This window comes from Anastrepha ludens, chromosome 2 (genome assembly GCF_028408465.1).
Source record: "Anastrepha ludens isolate Willacy chromosome 2, idAnaLude1.1, whole genome shotgun sequence".
Lineage (NCBI taxonomy): Eukaryota > Metazoa > Arthropoda > Insecta > Diptera > Tephritidae > Anastrepha > Anastrepha ludens.
Window position 1 is genome coordinate 143,368,551 of NC_071498.1, and position 19,708 is coordinate 143,388,258.

General features: G+C 40.1%; 2 protein-coding genes across 4 annotated transcripts in view; one reads left to right on the forward strand and one right to left on the reverse strand.

Moving 5' to 3' along the window:
* LOC128855476 (uncharacterized) overlaps positions 1-19,708 on the reverse strand; it is a 93,067-nt gene that overhangs the window by 11,699 nt on the left and 61,660 nt on the right. The window lies entirely within an intron of this gene.
* LOC128855477 (glutamate receptor ionotropic, kainate 2) lies at positions 379-8,644 on the forward strand. The gene is made up of 10 exons (XM_054090417.1): positions 379-448; positions 516-668; positions 4,586-4,791; positions 4,870-5,040; positions 5,119-5,298; positions 5,361-5,732; positions 5,794-6,296; positions 6,370-6,726; positions 7,651-7,900; positions 7,960-8,644. Exons 1-10 carry the CDS (start codon positions 379-381, stop codon positions 8,524-8,526), a joined length of 2,829 nt encoding a protein of 942 aa, XP_053946392.1. The 3' UTR covers positions 8,527-8,644.

A 19,708-nucleotide genomic window follows, 5' to 3' on the forward strand; every position in this document is an offset into this window, starting at 1 on the left:
AACTTTCCACTTTAAGAAATACGGAAATTAGATTGACATAATTCAGAAAAAAAAATTATATAAATAACTCATAAAAATATTTATGGATATTTGTATGTCAAGTGCAGGAATTTGATAGCATTGCTCTGCCCTTTCGCTTGCAAGTCTTTCACCTGCAGGGGTCTCAATAATTCAAGAGCGTCACCTGTGTGTGCCCGCAAATCAATGCAAATTACTTGAAATTATAATGCAATTTAAACCATAGCCTTGACTTGTCACCCGTTGCAATTTTGATACTTCAATTTCTAGGAAATTACTTACGACACAGTTCTAAAAAGTCCCTTATAACAGTGCTTTCTTACTCTACGCTGTGAAAGGACGTTTGCGAACGTTTCGACGATGTGGCTCATGCAAAAGTTTGCTTTTATTGTACTTTTCGGCTTTGTTGGAGCAACTGAATTGAAAATTGGTAAAATCAGTCAGGAAATTTGCAATTTTGAAGCAATGAATTTTTATTTATTTCTTTTTCTTTTCAGTGTTTTGGATAGATCCTTTGCAAGCAGGTATTGACGTAGATGTTGCCAGTACAGTGAACGAAATTCAGGCGTTGAATTTAGACACCCAGATACAGTACTCTGTTGTCGTCATAGAAGAAGAAGAGACAAATAAAGCGCAGAATATGGATAAATGTAGGTAGAAAAATATAAACTAAGTAATAAAATAATTTTCGAATTGGGCTTTAAGTTAATTTTAATGAAATGTGACAACTATAACTTTAAGATCTTTAAAATCAATAGAAGAGTTTATTAGGCGAAATAAGAAGAGCCGGCCACCGTAGCCGAGTGGGGGTTGGGACGTGACTACCATTCGGAAGTACACGGCCTCGAAACTCCGGGCACGAAACACTAAGTGATAGAAAAAGTTTTTTTTTAATACAAGGGGAAGTCCAAAATAAACAAGACTCACGTTATAAAAATGTTTTTGATGTCGCCATCTTTTTAATGAGTTAGTGCGTTGGAAGTTTCATCTCTATCAGACTTCCAGTGAAAGCTTGGTGACATTCGGTTCAGTTGAAGCGAAGTTATTGCGTCTAAAGTGTCAGTATGTTTGTGTCATCGGTACAAAAATAAGTTTCGAACAAAGAGCTAATATCAAATTTTGTTTTAAAATCGGTAAAACGTTTACCGCAACATTTGAATTGATGAAAAAAGTTGATGGCGATGAGGTCATGAGTCTCGTGCCAGAGGTGTAAGTGGAGTGAGTGGTTTACATGTTTCAGAGGTGGTTGTGATCACCTTAATCAGTAATCACCGAAAACTCCATCGAAATTGTTCGTAAATTTATCAAAAATAAATCGAAATCATCGTTGAAATTCACGAAATCGGAGTTGAATATCTCCAAAACATCGATTTATCGCATTCTAACTGATAATTTGGGGTTACGAAAGGTCTGAGGACCAAAAACTGCCCAGAATTCAACACTCGAAAGACCTCATTAAAGAGGTGAGAAAAGACGAGATTACTGGTGAGAAAACGTGGTGTTTCCAACATAAATCTGAAATTCAGCGCCAAAGTGTCGAATGGAATGGGACGAGCCCCCAACCAAAACATCGCGTTTGGAGAAGTAAAAAATCAGAGCAATGCTCATTTGTTTTTACGATTTTTATGATTCCAAGGGAATTGTCCACAAGGAGTTCGTACCAACGGGCCAAACCGTCAATGCAATTTCCTATCTTGACGTTTTCTATAAGCGTTTGTTGCATCGCATTCGTCGAATTCATCGAATTCGCCCTGAATACCGTGAAGGAGGAAGCTGACGCTTATTGCATGACAAGGCATCATCTCATCGATCTACTTCTGTGACTAATTTTTGGACTAGAAATCAAATTTTAACCATCACTCACTCAGCGTATACTCCTTATATGGCCCCCTGTAACTTCTTGGCTTGTACCGACATCCCGAAGGACATTCCGGATTCCTGTCAATGACCTGAAACACTCTTTCGAAAAGCTTTTAGATCGCGCAAAACAATGTATCGAGCCCGAAGGGGACTATTTTGAATAAATAAACTCGATATTATCAGAACAAAGTTCCTTTCGTTCCTATTTTAGCTCAGTCTGGTTTATTTTAGACTTCACCTTGTAGCAACCGTTCTTCTGGAGGCAATGGCAAACTCTGAGTATATATCTGCCACATTGGGAGTCGGCTTAAAACTGTAGGTCACTTCATTTGACGAACAAAATCAAGACGCACACCACAAATAGGAGAAGGAGCTTTTTTTTTGCTTTATTTCGTCGAAAAAATGAACAGTTATAATTGTATTTCTGCAAATGGTTCCAAACAGTTTTAAAAAGATTAGTCGGATCCTCAATTGCCAGGCAATGAAATAAATGTTGAAAAACCGGTCCAACTCGACGATATCCACGATTTTATCGACATTTTTGACGGAAATTGGAGTCACCGCTGTTTGAATTGCTGTTGAATTCGATACTGTATTGAGTCTAGAAAGAGGACACGTTTCGGAGCAACTATATTTAGAAAAAAAATGGAGTTTGTTCATATTTTTTGACTATCCATTCCGCCTTGTAATTTGTGTTCAACTTCATATTTTTTATTAATATATTAATTTTGATTTTATTCTTTCTCTATTTAATATTTTATTTTGCGAATGCTTTTTTTATTTATTTCCATTTATTAATATATCATCGGCTCTATTTAAGTCAACTGGAAACCGCCGAATAAATTTAGGCAACAATTCACGATTTGAACGAACGTCGGTCAGAAACCATTTCCAACTCATATGAGTGCTTTAATTACTTTGCTTTATTCCTAAACATTAGAAACATTATTTCACAAAGTGTAAGTAGGAACATTTTGTTTCGAAGTAATGCCCGTCGATTGCTACTACTTTTTCTCATCTTCCGAGTGACGCTCGTATTAAGCTCCATTTTTTGAAGCGATCCATGAATCGATAACATTTTTTTTCTTCTTTACTGATCAACTAGAGTATGTGGAGTCCATCGAAACGAATGATAGTCGGTAGGAACAACTTTTTCAAATCGGTACTGGGTACCGAATTGGTTAGGTTAGATTGGGTAAGGTGGCTGTCTAATGACACACTCAGGCCCACTACAGACCCACTATGATACCATCTGTGGATGGACTCGCTCTGTCTTACATCGTCTCATTGGCACTCCTCCCTTGAGGATGGAAGGGTAGTGAACGTTGGCGAGAATGAATCAGTCTGGAAAGCTCCAAAATGCAAACTTAGATGTTACCGTGGGCGTAGTCCATTTACTTAAGGTGTTCAACCTTATTGTTGCCTGCAGATCCACTGGAAGGAGGTTTTATTTCGCATATAATGCTTTCGTTGGTGTGGTTGACAACAGATGGTGAGAAAAGATGGAAGTCTTGTCAACTCTTTTAATATTCACAACCAAGGGTAAGTGCGTCATACTAATGGCCAAGAATGACGATCTTGTTTAATCATTTCGCGCGCATAATTATGTGTGAAATTATCGTTTAGAATTCAGCTGCCGAATTCCCCGTGACGTGGCAGCCGATGTTTCCCTCATAATTTTCTTTTTCTCCATAGTTAAAGAGTAAATCTCTTCAACCTCTTCTTCACCTGGACAAAGGAGGTCAAACTGCAACTAAAGGTAAAAGTCGATGATACACCAATTCCGACTATTAACAACCCCAAAATCTTGGGAGGTACCTTCGAAAGTTTGCTCTTCTTCTCAGCACATACAACTGCTATTGCCACTAAAGTCCAGAATCGCAACAAATCGCTTACCGGCAGCACTTGTGGCAAAGACAAAGAAATGTTGCTATCGACATTTAAGGCAATAGGCCGGCCGGTTCTAAACTATGCTGAGCCTGTCTGGTCGCCTGGAACCAGTGATTCGCAGTGGACGAAGCTACAGACTTGTCAATACTGCCATTAGGACAGCGACGGGATGTCAACTGATGTCCCCAATTCAGCATCTACATGACGTGGTGCATATGCTCCCTGTAAAGGAGGATAATAAACTGCTCAGCAAGCAGCTTCTGCTAGGGTGTTACCGCAGGTGCCACCCATGCAGATACCTGCTTGAATCTAAACTACCTCCCAGGCATGTCAGGACAATTACTGGATTGGACAGTGTACAGATAGACAATTAACGACATTCATCGGGAGACTCTTACCACCTTCTTAAGGTCCAGACCACAGAATGCCGTCATCGGAGTCCAACAACATTGGCCGAGCTCCTCCTCCCATTTGTGGCGTGCATCTTGATGTTGTTCTACAAATGGAGGGACCAACAGTTTTCAGCCGACTCCGAAGCAGATATTTTTATGAGGCGCTTTTTCATGGCAGAAATACACTTGGAGGTTTGCAACTGCCTGCCGAGGGGTGACCGGTATTGGTAAACACTTTTTTTTATCATTTTGCTGTTTCATGCACGGAGATTTGTACCTACCCACTCCCGAAATGGTAGTCACGCACACGCCCATTCAGCTACGGCGGCCGCCAATAATAATAATTTGCATACTATAATATTCCCCAAACTTTTTCTCCCCCTTTTTTCATGCTCAAAACATTTTGTCAACCCTTTACCGCACAGTTTGTGAACGCCTCGCCATGGACGGTGTTTCTGTGGTCATCGATTTTACCTATCACATCTGGCGAGATGGACTCGATCTACTGCGAACATATCAAATTCCTTTCTTGCGAGTGGAACGCATGTTGACGCCATATTTAAAAATGTTTTCGCAATTTATAATGCAAAAATCCGGGCACGAATGTATCATGATCTTCGAGAACTCCCGAGTATGTTGATGTTCTTCGTATTCAATTTTACTATTATGCCATATTATTGTGTATGTAAGCACTAATAAATATATTTAGGACACCGAGGAAGCGATAATTCAAATCATCGAAGGTTATCACTTCCGCACCTTGGTGCTGAACGCATTCGATGAGCGCGATTTTGTGCAACGTGTGCGACAATTGCGGCCAACGCCCTCGTGTTACGCACTCTTTGCCGGCGGCACGGCAATGAATACGATTTTTGAAAAGGCAAGTCGGGCAAGTCGGTCAAACAGCGCACAATAACTTCAACTTTGTTTCTGAGGTATTATAAATTTTCATATTTAGATCTCCAAAGGCAAACTTTTCGAACGACCGCGCGAATGGCATTTCGTTTACTTGGACACACGCGATCGCGTCTTTAAGTTCAAGAAATCGGTGGAGTATGCAACTAAATTTACAATCAATCCGAAGACACTATGTCGGGCGCTAAGAATGAAGGATAGTTATTGCCTCAGCGGATTTACGGTAAGCACTGGAAATCGAGTTTTTAAAAGATATTTAAAATAGCCCGCACTTTTCCGTTGCAGTTCCAGCGCGCAATGATTTTGGAAATTTTACGCGGTTTAATCGAAATTAAGCAAACAAATATGTATTGGTTGCAGTCGTTCGCAATGGAATGCAATGGCACAAGCCCCAACCTAGAAACACCAACGGGATTTGATATTTTGGAACAATTCCCTACGAGTGATTTTCTGCATTTTACTACCGATGTCAGCTTTCCAAAGGACGAGTTTGATCATGTGCCACGTCTCACATACTCACCAACGATCAACATCAATTTTTACTCGAGCGAACACGAAGCAGTGACCGATTTGGCGATTTGGGAAAATGATGAATTGCGTAAGATCAATCAGACAATCAGTCCACCGATGCGGTTTTTTCGTATAGGCACGGTTGAGGTGCGTAAACTCCTAATGCTCTTCAAAATATTGCATTAACCCCATAATCGCATTTCTGCAGTCCATACCATGGAACTATTTGAAGCGCGATCCGCATACCGATGAACTGGTACTGGACGCTTATGGCAACACAATCTGGGAGGGCTTCTGCATTGACTTTATTAAGACGCTGTCGGAACGTTTAAATTTCGGTTACGTTCTCGTACCACCCACCACAGGCGAATTTGGGCGATATGATGCTACAAACGATCGTTGGGATGGCATTGTCGGCGACTTAGTTACTGGTGAAACGGACTTTGCGGTCACCGCTTTGAAAATGTATTCCGAACGCGAGGGGGTCATAGACTATATAGCGCCATATTTTGAGCAAACGGGCATATCGATTGTCATGCGAAAACCGGTGCGGCAAACGTCACTCTTCAAATTCATGACCGTCTTACGGGTGGAGGTGTGGTTTAGCATAATTGCCGCACTGGTTGGTAGTGCCATTATGATTTGGCTGCTCGATAAGTATTCGCCGTATAGCTACCGCAATAATCGTGCGGCCTACCCATATCCTTGCAGGTAGTCATGAATAATCCGTGCATAATATTTTCGTCAATTCTTCAAAATAACTTGAGATAATAATGCATTGCAGAGAATTCACATTACGCGAGAGTTTCTGGTTTGCACTTACCTCTTTCACGCCTCAAGGCGGTGGTGAGGCGCCTAAAGCAATTTCTGGACGCATAATGGTCGCCGCTTATTGGCTGTTTGTGGTGCTGATGCTGGCCACTTTCACAGCAAACTTAGCTGCCTTCCTAACGGTGGAACGTATGCAGGCGCCAGTGCAATCGTTAGAGCAGCTGGCGCGTCAATCTAGGATCAACTATACCGTCGTAGAAGGCTCTAGTACGCATCAATATTTTATTAATATGAAATTTGCCGAGGATACGCTGTATCGCATGTGGAAGGAGTTGACACTGAATGTGTCGGAAGATTATCAGAAATACAGGTTGGTAGAAATTAGCACTAAAATAACTTGGAAAATCAATTCTTCTTCTTCTTCTTGATTGGCGCGATATCTGCGAAATTTCGGACGAGTTTAACAAAGCGCGCCAGTAGCCGAATGGGTTGGTGCATGACTACCATTCAGAGTGCACGTAGGTTCGAATCTCGGTGAAACACCAAAATTAAGAAAAACATTTTTCTAATAGCGGTCGTCCCTCGGCAGACAATGGCAAACCTCCGAGTGTATTTCTGCCATAAAAAGGCTCCTCATAAAAAATATCTGCCTTTCGAAGTCGGCTTGAAACTGTACGTCCCTCCATTTGTAGAACAACATCAAGACGCACACCACAAATAAGAGGAGGAGCTCGGCTAAACACTATTAAAGGGTGTATGCGCCATTTATATATATAAGCGGCGCCAGTTGGACACACCAAATGATGCTAAGATCTTCTCCAGAGGAGATCTTTCTCTTTCTCTGCTACCACCAGCTGGTACCGTATCGAATACTTTCAGAGCCGATGCCTTTGAATCCATTCGGACGAAATGACTCAGCCAATGCTGGATCTTTATTCGCTGCGCTATGTTTATGACGTCGTAAGGCTCATACAGCTCATTGTTCGGTCGCTTGCGATAATCGCCGTCTCCAAAATCAATTAGGCGGTTATAATACCGGGTTGAGTTCGGATTAAATAGCAGACAAAACTCAGGTAGCTCCTCAAAACGAACCAGGTCCAAGATGGTTGTCATAAGGCTGCCACGAGTGCTGGTTACATAAGCAGTTGTTGATTAGCAGCTTTGTCGATTACTTATTTTGGTCTTTGAGAGGCTATACCTCGCTTGGGGAAATTCGATCTTGGCACTGAAAATTTCGAAATATATAACTTTTTTGAACACTCTACTTTGATTTCCTTTCGTTTCTTGCTTTTAGAATTTGGGATTATCCCATCAAGGAGCAATACGGTACCATATTGCTTGCCATAAATGGTTCCGAGCCGGTCAAAGATGCAAAGGAAGGGTTTCGCAAGGTCAACGAACATGAGAACGCCGATTTCGCATTTATACATGATTCCTCCGAAATCAAATATGAATTGACACGCAACTGTAATCTGACCGAAGTTGGAGAAGTATTCGCTGAACAACCCTATGCCATTGCCATTCAACAAGGTTCTCATTTTGCGGTAAGTTTGGTGTCAGATTTTCAAAAACTGCAGTCTCTCAATACCAATCACTCATGCAGGATGAGCTAAGCTATGCGCTACTGGAACTGCAGAAAGATCGCTTTTTCGAAGAACTTAAAGCCAAATATTGGAATACGTCACGCATTAAAGCTTGCTCGGTGAACGAAGAGCAAGAAGGCATTTCACTCGAAAGTTTAGGTGGCGTCTTCATTGCCACACTCTTCGGCTTAGGCTTGGCTATGGTCACTTTAGTGTTGGAGATATTTTATTATCGACGGAAGTACAGTGCAATGCGACGTTTCAACGAAATCACTAAAGTGAAGCCAGCCTCAACATCGTCACTCAAGCAATTGGTACAGAAGAAGAAGCCAAAGAAACGTATCGCTATTTGGCATACAGCAAAACGTGATAACTCCGCTGAGCATACCACGCCTCCACCCGCTTTTGATGCTATAAAATTTCGCGGCAAAAAGGTGCCACACAGCATCACCCTAGGTGGCGAAGAGTTCAAGCCAAGGAAAGGAGGCTTGCGCCGACTAAGCGACAGTTTGGACAGTGTAAATTACGCAACAAAGGAAGGAATACCAGCGAATAGGGATGATGAATTGCCGCCGTACACGGAATGAAGTGCGTATGTGGGATATTTTAGCGGAATACTAATTATTTATTTTAGTAAAATTTGTGAGCTTTGAAACTTTCATTTGCGTAATAATTAATAATAAATAGAATTTGTGTGTAAACGACGTAAATCAAACTATTTTCATGAAAGAGTAGGTCGAATTAATAGCATTGACTGTTCAAATACCTCAGGCATCTGCAGCAAATCTCTAATTTTAGATGTCAAAGTCAATGAAAAAATAATTGATAAGTTAATATCTCATATAATGAATATCCTATACCTAATGAGAGCACATAAAATTACATTGGTGTGCCCCTACAAAAATGTAAGCTTTATATTTTTCATAAATTTGTAGGAACAGGCATGAAAGATGGTGAACGAAAGCAGTCGAGAACCTAAAAGGTAGCCATAAAATGCCGCAAATCTCCTAACGAGATGGCTGAGTAATTTCGACCACATTTCATAAGTGAAGTCCGAGGGACTTGTATGGCTGATGAACTATTGAGACTCGGCACTACGCTTCCTAAAGAGCACATCGAAGTAACATGGAGAAAATTTTAGGAATAGCGAAAGATAGACGACCGGCACAAGTGTGACCGACTCTCAATCCTAAACGCACAGCATCTCTCCTAAGTCACAGAAGGCATAACTTTCGTGCACTGATTTTTCTTATATCGGGGCACTGTTTTCCAGACAGACACGCTCAGAGGCTAGGCTAAGCGGACACAGCGGACTTCTGCAGAAGCTACCTAAATGAAGAAGAGGAAGAGACGATCTTGCACCTTTTGCGCCACTGTCGTGCTCTATCCAGGTGTGGATTCAACTCTTTAGTTGGACAATTTTTCAATGAGTTGGAGGTTCTTAGCTTCTTCATCAGGCGACTGTGTAGGCCAATCAAACATATCAATCTCATTTTACTGTTTCCACTCTACATAACTGCAGCTTCGAAGCTTGGATTCGTTGGCTTCTTATAAAAACCAACGTAGGCTAGTTCTTCCATACATCTTCGCAGCTGACGGTAATAATTTTTTTTGGTAATTGTATTCATCAAAACTGCATTCAAATTGGCATAAAATCAAATAAATGGGCAACTCATTTTATGGAGAAGCAGCTCCAAACATGAACCTTAACTGGATGCTTAACCGTTCATTGAAGTTGTCGATTATCAGCAGTACCTCAGAATATTTGTATACAACTATTCGCCCGAAAGGAAGATTTATTCATCAATATTCTATTTGCTCAATTCTGAACTTGCCTTAGCCCATGCCAGCCTTGTTTCAATGGGTGACAATGAGCGCATCGGTTTTTTTTTCTGTGCTCCGGAATCTGAAGTTTTCTTCACGTAAACATCCTCGAATCGTGTCTTTGGATACATTAACACCAATTTTACTTAAAATTGCTTCAGTTTCACACAACGATAAGATCGGCTCGGCTTTGTCAGAAACGAATCCATGATCTTCTGATCTTACTTTGGAGCAATTGTTTTGTTTTTGGGCCTCTTCTGGGGGAAGTTGTCAACGATTTTCAGTGTATCATTGCACTCATTTATTTATGAATATCTTCGGCTTTTTCAAATATTTGTTTGGCAAAAAGAAATCCACTATATCCTCGGCAGATGGCTGTAGTGATCGATTTCTCGTAAAGTATCGATCAAACAATTTAAAGTTTATGCTCGTTTTCAAGGTGATATTTCACCCAAAAACAAAGTGAGTGAGGCGAGGTACACATAACAGAAGTGAAACTTTCAAGACAGACAAAGATATATATCTAAATAAATTCACAACATTTGCAAAGAATACAAATAGTCAATATTTACAAAAAACGGAGAAGAGTCGACCGGTAGGTAAACGCCGGACACAAACCGTGGCAACAACGCACACTACTCCGAGCGTTTATCACCCGCACAAACGCAGCGATTCCAGGACCGCAGCAACGGCACAAATTACCGCAAGGCAATACCAAGAAATCCGGCGCCGGAATGGATAGCACTTCATAGTACGCACAAGCACTAGCCAGGAAACGGAAATAAGCGCCAAAAGTAGGCACCAAATCAAATGCCAAAAAAATTGGGACCAAAAAACGCCCCAAACAGTAGGCGCCAAGGAGATATAACCCCAAAAAGTAGGCACCAAGGAAATATATCGCCAAAAAATAGGCACCAAAAATATATTTCCTACAAGTTTGCACCAACAAACAAGCGCCAAAAAGTAGGCAGTGTTATTTCTCACTAGAAATTAGCAACCACAAGGAAAAACTCAGGAAAAATAGCCTCAAGTGTATCTAAGAAGGTATAGCTCTTTCTCTCTCCTTTTCCTCTACGTTATATCTTTTTTCTCTCTCGAGGAACGAAAATGCCCAAAACGTTGCATGCCCTTGAAATTTTACTCTCGATTCTCGCTCGTCCATCGACGCCTAAGTTTCACTTCAAAAATTTGGTTTCTTTTGTTTATTCCAATGAGTTTTAACCGATTTTTTGGATTTGTTTTCCGTCTGTGCCCAGCTTTAGACAGATTTTACTGTACAGGTTTTTTTTTTTTTTTTAATTTTGTTTTTGTAGTTTTCAACGTCTGGCGGATTCAACCGCGCGACATACTGACAAAAACATAAACACGTACCATACATATATATATATACATGCACGTCTTTGGTAACTTCCTCCCCACAATCGCGCCTTTGCTCACACTGACCACCACGCTTGCGCTTCCTATTTACGTTCACACCACTGTAATCTCCATTATCGATCATTACGTTTTGCGGAAAATTCGCAGCTCGCCACACGCTGCACACTGTCTTGCAGTTCACTAACTCACTCAGTTGTCCGCACTTACCCATTTTTGGCGCGCATAGACATTTGGAGCACCGCAATTTCGCGTATTGAATTGTTGACCATAAATTTTTGTGAACATTTTTTTAGTGTACGAGTCGTCTACTACTTTTGTATTTGTGCCATTTGCAACTACGTACAATTCAACACACACACACACGCATCTACTACCATCAACGCTGCCATCTTTTCAGCCCCCCAACCGCCATCAACGGTGTGATAATGTTATTCTAATGTGTTTTAATTTAATTGTCGATCGGCTTGATCGCCTTCACGGCGGCTTCTAGCGTGTTCCCTCGCCAGCGAGTCTTTCGAAATTAATTGAATTAAGTTGTTGATTGAAGCGTGCAGCACACGCTTATATTGCATAGTTGAGTATAGTAAGTGCTCGTGTGTGTGTGATTGTATACACACTTCCATACATACGTACGTGTATATTCGCTTGTATGTAATTTCGTAATTCTGTAAGCGAAGTGGTGCTCGGCGCACTCTACGCTTCATTCGTTTGTAGATTTCATTGCTTGTGTTGGCAGTGCTGTAAAATTTTCGGTTTGTTTTTGTTGTTGTGTGTATTATGCCTTTTTGTGTTTTTATTTTTCCTGGCTGCATTTTTGTTATTTTTATTGCAAATGGGCTGATGTTAACCTGCCGAATACGATTTCGATTGTGAAAGGCAGAAGTTTGTGTAAGCATCCGCAGATAAGACACTTGGGAAATGAAAATCTGTTAATTTGAAATGGTTTCTTTTGTTTTCGTTGTTCGAATGCAGTAGTAAAATATAGAATTTTATTTCTATGGACTGTGCGTAGTGTGTGTTAATTGCGGTAAATGAAAATAAACACCATTACATTTAGCACTGCTATCGTTTGATTTTCATAGTCACACCCCCTTTTCGGTTGTATATAATTTTTTGAAAAGGAATTTTGTGAGCATTAAAATCGTGATTATTGTGAAAATGTTGCAAATGTTTTTGGATGAGTCTGTAACCAAGGAAACAAGCAGAAACCAAATTTCTTCACGGCGAATTCAAGCAGCTGGTGCTACAAGAAAATATCGAAAACTACAAGATGTGGCATACAAATTAAGGGGGCAGATACTTGTAAACGGCCATATATTTCCTGATTTTCATTAAAATTATTTTAAATGAAGAAGTCAATATATTTTTTTCAATATTGGCTACAGATTATTTATACATTAAAATAATATAAACATTTTTTTTTTTATTTTAATCATTTAAAATGGCGGATGCACGCTCAATTCTTCCAGGAAGGTCGCAGCGGGGTCAATAATTTTTCGAGTTATCGTGTATAGTTTTGAAAAAAGGCGTCTAAAGTTTGAATACATAGTAACTATACCTCTCCCAGCGCTCGAACGCAAAGAATAGAGTCGTCACAGGCATGATCTATATTAACGGATGATTTTTTAGCTATTATTTTTTTTTAAACAGTTGGTTTAAACAGCTGACGCACGTTTCGAGTTTTTGTTTCACTGTCAAACATCTTCAGTTTGGTCTATAATTTAACCATGAATCTTCTTACAAACGAACAACGCTTGCAAATCATTGAATTTTATTATAAAAATGCGTGTTCTGTTAAGAAAGTTTATCGCGTGTTTCTTCCATTTTATGGTCAGTTTAATCGACCCACTGAAGCGGCTATTCGAGCTATTGTGAATAAATTTAGAACCAAATTTACATTTTTGGACATCAAACCACCAACACGCTTACGTAGAGTGCGAACTGAAGAAAATATCGCAGCTGTATCGGCCAGTGTTAATGATGACCATCAATTATCGATTCGTCGCCGTTCGCAGCAATTGAGCCTCTGTTACTCAAAATACAGCTGGTGCAAGAATTGAAGCCGAACGACCTACCGCAACGCAGAACTTTTGGTGAATGGGCTCATGGAAAGTTCGCCGAAGATCCACTTTTTCATCGAAAAATTGTGTTCAGCGACGAAGCTCATTTTTGGATCAATGGGTACGTAAATAAGCAGAATTGTTGATTTGGAGCGAAGATCAGCCAGAAGAATTACAAGAGCTACCAATGTATCCAGAAAAGGTCACAGTTTGGTGCGGTTTGTGGGCTGGAGGTATCATTGGACCGTACTTCTTCAAAGATGCTGCGAATCGTAACATAACTGTGAATGGTGAGCGCTACCGTGAAATGATATCCAACTTTGTTTTGCCCAAAATGCAAGAGCTTGACTTGCATGACATGTGGTTTCAGCAAGACGGTGCCACATGCCACACAGCACGCGTAACAATTGACTTGTTGAGAGGCCAGTTCGGTGAACATTTCGTGCGCTATAACGCCTTCAGATTATTTTTTGTAGGACTATGTTAAAGCTCATGTCCGTTCAGACAAGCCTGCTTCAATTAACGCATTGGAAGACAACATTAAAGCATTTTTATGTGAGATACCGGCCGAAACATTGGAAAGAGTATGTCAAAATTGGACTAAGCGGATGGACCATTTGAAGTGCAGTCGCGGTCAACATTTGCATGAAATAATCTTCAAACATTAAATTATATGGACATTTTTCTGAATTTTACGTGTGTTTTTGTGAAAAACTTTCTTATAGCTCTTAAAAAATCACCCTTTATAAGAAATACTTAAATTTACGTTCTAAAAAATTTTTGACATATTCTTAAAGGATTATATTTATTTTTTCATCCCCCTTCATCTACGAATGCCAGTTATACGACTTTTTCGCCGGACTATCTGCAATATCAGATATTCACGGAAAGGCTTATGCTTCCATTTCCATCCAGCGGCACTCATCGTTTGATCCTGCCTCATAAAAAGGCTTGGTTTTGCCTTTTTAATGTCGCAAAAGCCATTGATTGCCTTAAGCTTTAATATTTCTAATCTTTGGCTCTTTATATTTGCATGCATTTATGTAACTGATCGATTATTGAGTGAAATGTGCGTTTGGCCTCAGTTCGTTTAAGTTGCCTTGGAATAATTTGTTCTCTTCGTGCTTAGTTTGCGACTTAATTGCGAACAATTACTTACAACAAAGACTACACTTTTCATGACTTCAAATTCAGATTCTTAACTTTTGCAATAATTGCGGTATTCAATTATTTTATTTAAGTCAATTATTGCGATATTTACACGTTACGGTGATATCATACCATAGAATTTTACTTTTTTTTTTTTTTTTTTTTTTCGAAAAACTCAGCGACTGAGTTCCGTTGTATGGTTGAGTGATCGACGATCATAATAAATTGTGCGCGAAATTCTTGTTGTAGTAAAAAAGGTGTTGCTGCAACATTCTACGAGTGCTTAATTAATTTTTGCTCCGGTTATGAGCGCAAGCATTCGACGAGTATTTCGCTAATAAAAATTCTTGGCGTGAACCAGAGCCAAACCAAATGATTTATTATAAAATATTACAATAATTGTTGCTAAATTTATTTAATTTTCTGTTTAGCGTTTGCTGCCAGCGTTTTATAGTTGCGTGTTTTCATGCCACGGTTTCTATTTCTGATACCGCACCCCTTTAGTTGCTCTTATGAAATTCTTGCTGGCTACCTTCAATAAAGCAATAAGTCCTTGAATAGCAGAAATTAATCAATGCACTACTTGACTGACTTACGGACTTACTTAGTATATAGTATGTGGCGCAGTTGATTTGGCCGCGCTTTATTGCTCCATGGAGATTTGAGTGGAGGAAGTTCAAATACTTGTTGGAGGTTAGTTGTCACAAAATAAGAGGGGGCTTGAAAAGTAAAATCGCTTCTGCGCATATCAATGTTTCTTTACCGTTTCTGAGTTCATTGCATAGTTGAAAGTTATGCTAGAGGCATTTCAAAGATGAAGTGACTTGTTTAGTTGTGAAAAGTTATACATTAAAGTTTCTTTCCCCACTTTGACTGAAATGGCTTGCCAAATATCGGAAGAGATTCTTATCCGCCATTTTATGCTTGACTGTCGCAGTTTCGACTGACTGTCGCAGTTTCTCCTGTCACTAAGCAGAGGAGACTGTAGGAGGCTGGTTTGACTGATGACGGGCCACTTTCTATGGGCAAAACACATGGAAAAGGAGGACATCTCAGACTGTGCACTCTGCCCAGCATGTGGAGAGGAAGATGAGACGGCGGCCCACTTTCTGTGCGTCTGCCCAGTCTTCGCTCGAATCAGGCTTGAGGTCTTTGGCTCTGATGTGTTAAAAAGCGACCGCTTTGGCTCTTTGGCACCAAAAGATGTACTCAGATTTCTTCGGAGATCGAGTAGATTTAAAAAAAATTAAAAAGGAAATCCGAGTGCAGTACAATAGACTTGATTGTGTGATTTGTCCCCACAAAAAAAATGATAATAATAAAAATGCAACAACTGCTACCAAAAACATTTGTGATGTGATCAAGTGCCTTAGATGTTTGTAAATGCCTAAGTGTCTTTCTAAGTTCAGATCCGGTAATTTCAACCTTTCCGACTCCCAACTATCAAGAACACCAAAAACTTTAAACAATGACGTATTAAGGGTGGAACTTATTGCTTCAAGGATACAACACAGAATCGTTTTTTGATTGCTTGATCACTGAAAAATTAGTCTATATGATATAAGGTGGCCGCCGTAGCCGAATGGGTTTGTGCAAAATGAAGAAAAAGTTATTTCTAATAGCGGTCGCCCCTCGGCAGGCACTGGCAAACCTCCGAGTGTATTTTTGCCATGAAAAAGCTCCTCATAAAAAAAAATAGCCGGCGTTCGGAGTCGGCTCAAAACTGTTGGTCCCTACATTTATGGAACAACATCAAGACACACGAACACTCCACAAAGCAGGAGCAGGAGCTCGGCCAAGCAATTATGATGCTCACACTCACCAAGCTAAACGTACGTCCATATCAGCTGTCCCGATGAACTGCTGGCAAACAAATGGTTTTGTACCACTCAGAATTTACTGTTTTAATTTTCATTAGTGGTACAGTTGCGACATCATCAGTTAATTTTTTTTTTTGCGGTGCGAACGAAGGCTAAATACATACTGATTTATTTACAGAAGCGAGAGGCGGTTATGTTAGGTTATAATGGTTGCCCAAAGAGAGGGCCCACTTCAAGTTCATCCTTTGTAATACCATTACAAGGGAAAAGATGTGAAGGTAACCGATAGGACGAAAAGAGATGGTGGGGGAAGAGGGGTTTAGAATTTGTGGACTACAAACAGTAACTGATTTGCGGTTGTGTTAACCACTTCATGCTGCTGATGAAGTTGGTCAGATTTTTAATATCAAGCCCTGTTATATCAGCAGGCGTAGGAAAGAAGTGAGAACCAAGATGCTTAGATCTTAAGCCCGCGGGAGCAGGGCGGCTAGGGAGAAGCTGCTGAGATTATTCCACTTCATCCTCCATGCAGCTGACACAGAAAGGAGTCGAAGGAATTTCAAGTCTCACGGCATGCATATCTAGCGGATAGTGACCTGTGAGGACACCCACGAAGTTTGAGAGCTGTCACCTTCAGAAAATCCCTCGAACGCCTACGATCCACACGTGGCGAGAATTATTTCGCGACCTTACAAGTTTATATATTCTTGCCCAGCGCTCGCTGAGGACGAGGCAAGAGTTGCTGCATTCGAAAGATAAGGCTCCAGTTAAACCAGCTGGCGGTCGTTGGTGTTTAGTGGATGTGTATTTTTTTTCTATAACAGCGTCAGTCAGCTTATTTAATAGCCACACCTTGTATGTATTGTATATCGAAAGTGTTAGAGCATTTATCTGCTATACTGGCCCGCACTCTACATCGCACAAGCAACGAATAAGGCAAATAAACTTTAGTTCTAAAGGTATAGCGCTTTCACAATTTTTTCTAAATACAATTTACAGAAAATACTTTTTACTTAAAAAAAGTTAGTATTTTCTCAAGAAAAACACACAAATAGGCTTAATTTGAAAGTAGTGAAAGCACGCATAATTATTACGGCAATTAAATCATTCGAAACACATTCTCGGTACTGTTATCTCGGCATGTTAATCTCTGGAAACAAAGGTGTTAACAGAATAACTTCACCCAGCACGCACTGCAGCCCGAAGGCAAACCAGACCATAGTGGCGCATCGAATATTGTTGAGTTAGTTAATTAACCAGAAATAGTAAAAGACGCACAATTTGATGTATGAATGCAGGAAGACGGCTAAGCAAACATTTGAAAAGCCAACAGAAGGCAAATCGCATGCGTGCTTGTAGGGCTGGGGAAGAGGCGCTGGGCTTACACAGAAATAAAATCAAAGCGAATCAGGAAACCAATTTAAGAAAGTAATGTAAATAAACACAAAATGAAGCTAAAGCCAAAACAACGCAAAATTTTAAATACACAAATAAAAAAAGACATAAAGTTCCGCAACAATCAAAAATGAATAAAATACCACATTAATCGAAAACGAGAAAAACAATCAATTGTTGTTTTTTTTTCTTCTTTACCTAAGCGAGTTCAGACACTTTACAGTCAAGGGTTTTTAATGACTTGTACGTCGGTCACACACCAAAAACTCATTTGAGACTTTAGTATTTGAAGTGAATTTTATGTATCGACACATTGGCTAAAAACAACAATAACAATGTGAAGAAAACAATTAACTCTTTTACAGCATTACTGGTGAGACGGCGATCGCCAGAGGTGCACAAACGTACAAGTACGCGTAGCAGTGCTCTGAAGGTCTCTTTTGCTATTAATCAGTGGTCAGTTAGAGCTGGGCAATGCATTTCGTCATGGTGGGAGCACCACGCACACACACACATGCACATACACTACGTGTGTTGTTGTGAACAATTCTCTTCTTACTTTTGTTTTATATCGACACATTTACCGTTGCGCGTAACTGGCATACGGGTGTGTGTGCGCAAGTAGTGCGCGCAATCGCGCTAAGATCTCGACTGCAGATTAGTGTGTCGATCGCTGAAGTCGCACTGCAGTCATTTACATACAATTGTTTGTATGTATGTATGTATGTATTTGCCTATTCGTGTGTGGGCAATTGTGCCTGTAAGCGTCGTGCTTAATTATTATTTACTCGTGATTGTGGGCTTGTAATGTGTGTTTAACCCATAGCAATTTTGACTTTGAATACAAACATAGTTTTTACTTTAATTTTTGGTCTGCTTTATATTTACTTAGCACTGAATTTATTAGTAGTTTCTTGCATGCTTGTTGACCGACTGATAGACTGAGCTACTGACTGTTTGTTATTTGTTGTTGTGATTGATTGACCACCAGCGAAACTGGGATACTCATGGCCATTGCTGTAGAGTCGACCATTAGTGGGATGTTCAGACGGTCTAAGCAAATATATGTAGAATAACAACATATATACACATTCATATAGGTACTTATATAAAAATGTGTGATATTATATAAAGGGTTTCCCAATAACAGGTGTTATTTTGGAATGGATTGCCCTATCGAGAGATGATTAACTGATGATTTTATGGCCGGGATTGGATGGTATTGTTCCGGACAACTTTTATTTTCAACAAGACGGCACTACGTGCCACACAAGCAATGAAACTATTGATCTTTTACAGGAAAAGTTTCCGGACCGTGTTATCTCTCGTAGAGGCGATCACAATTGGCCACCGAGATCTTGTGATTTAACACTTTGTGACTTTTTTCTTTTGAGGCCACGTGCAAGAGAAGGTCTACGCCGACAGCCCAGGGTCGATTCAAGAACTCAAAGATGGAATTTGTGAGGCTATCGAGGATATAGGGCAGCCACTTTGCAATTCGGTTATGGAAAATTTCATGAAACGGATATTGTCCTGTAAGCGTGGTCGTGATGGTCATTTGCCTGATGTTATTCTCCACTAATAACGGCATACCTTCCTCTTTATAATGAAATAAACATCCGATCATTTATATTAAAACATAGCATCTTTTTTTTCAATATCAAAATAACCCCTCTTATTAAAACCCCTTTACTTCGAGCGGCCGCCGTAGCCGAACGGATTGGTGCGTGACTACCATTCGGAATTCACAGAGAGAACGTTTGTTCGAATCTCTGTGAAACACCAAAATTAAGAAAAACATTTTTCTAGTAGCGGTCGCCCCTCGGCAGGCAATGGCATACCTCCGAGTGTATTTCTGCCATGAAAAAGCTCCTCATAAAACTATCTGTAGTTCGGAGTCGGCTTGAAACTGTACGTCCCTGCATTTGTGGAACAACATCAAGACGCACACCACAAATAGGAGGAGGAGCTCGGCCAAACACCCAAAACGGGTGTACATGCCAATTATATATATATATATATATATACTTCGAGTGATGGACCCAGTAAACTAAAATTCAGTAGGATAATGGCACATAAAAAGAAATGCAACAATCAAGGTGCGAGATTAATAGCCTGCAATTGTAAAAATGCATTTTTGGGAT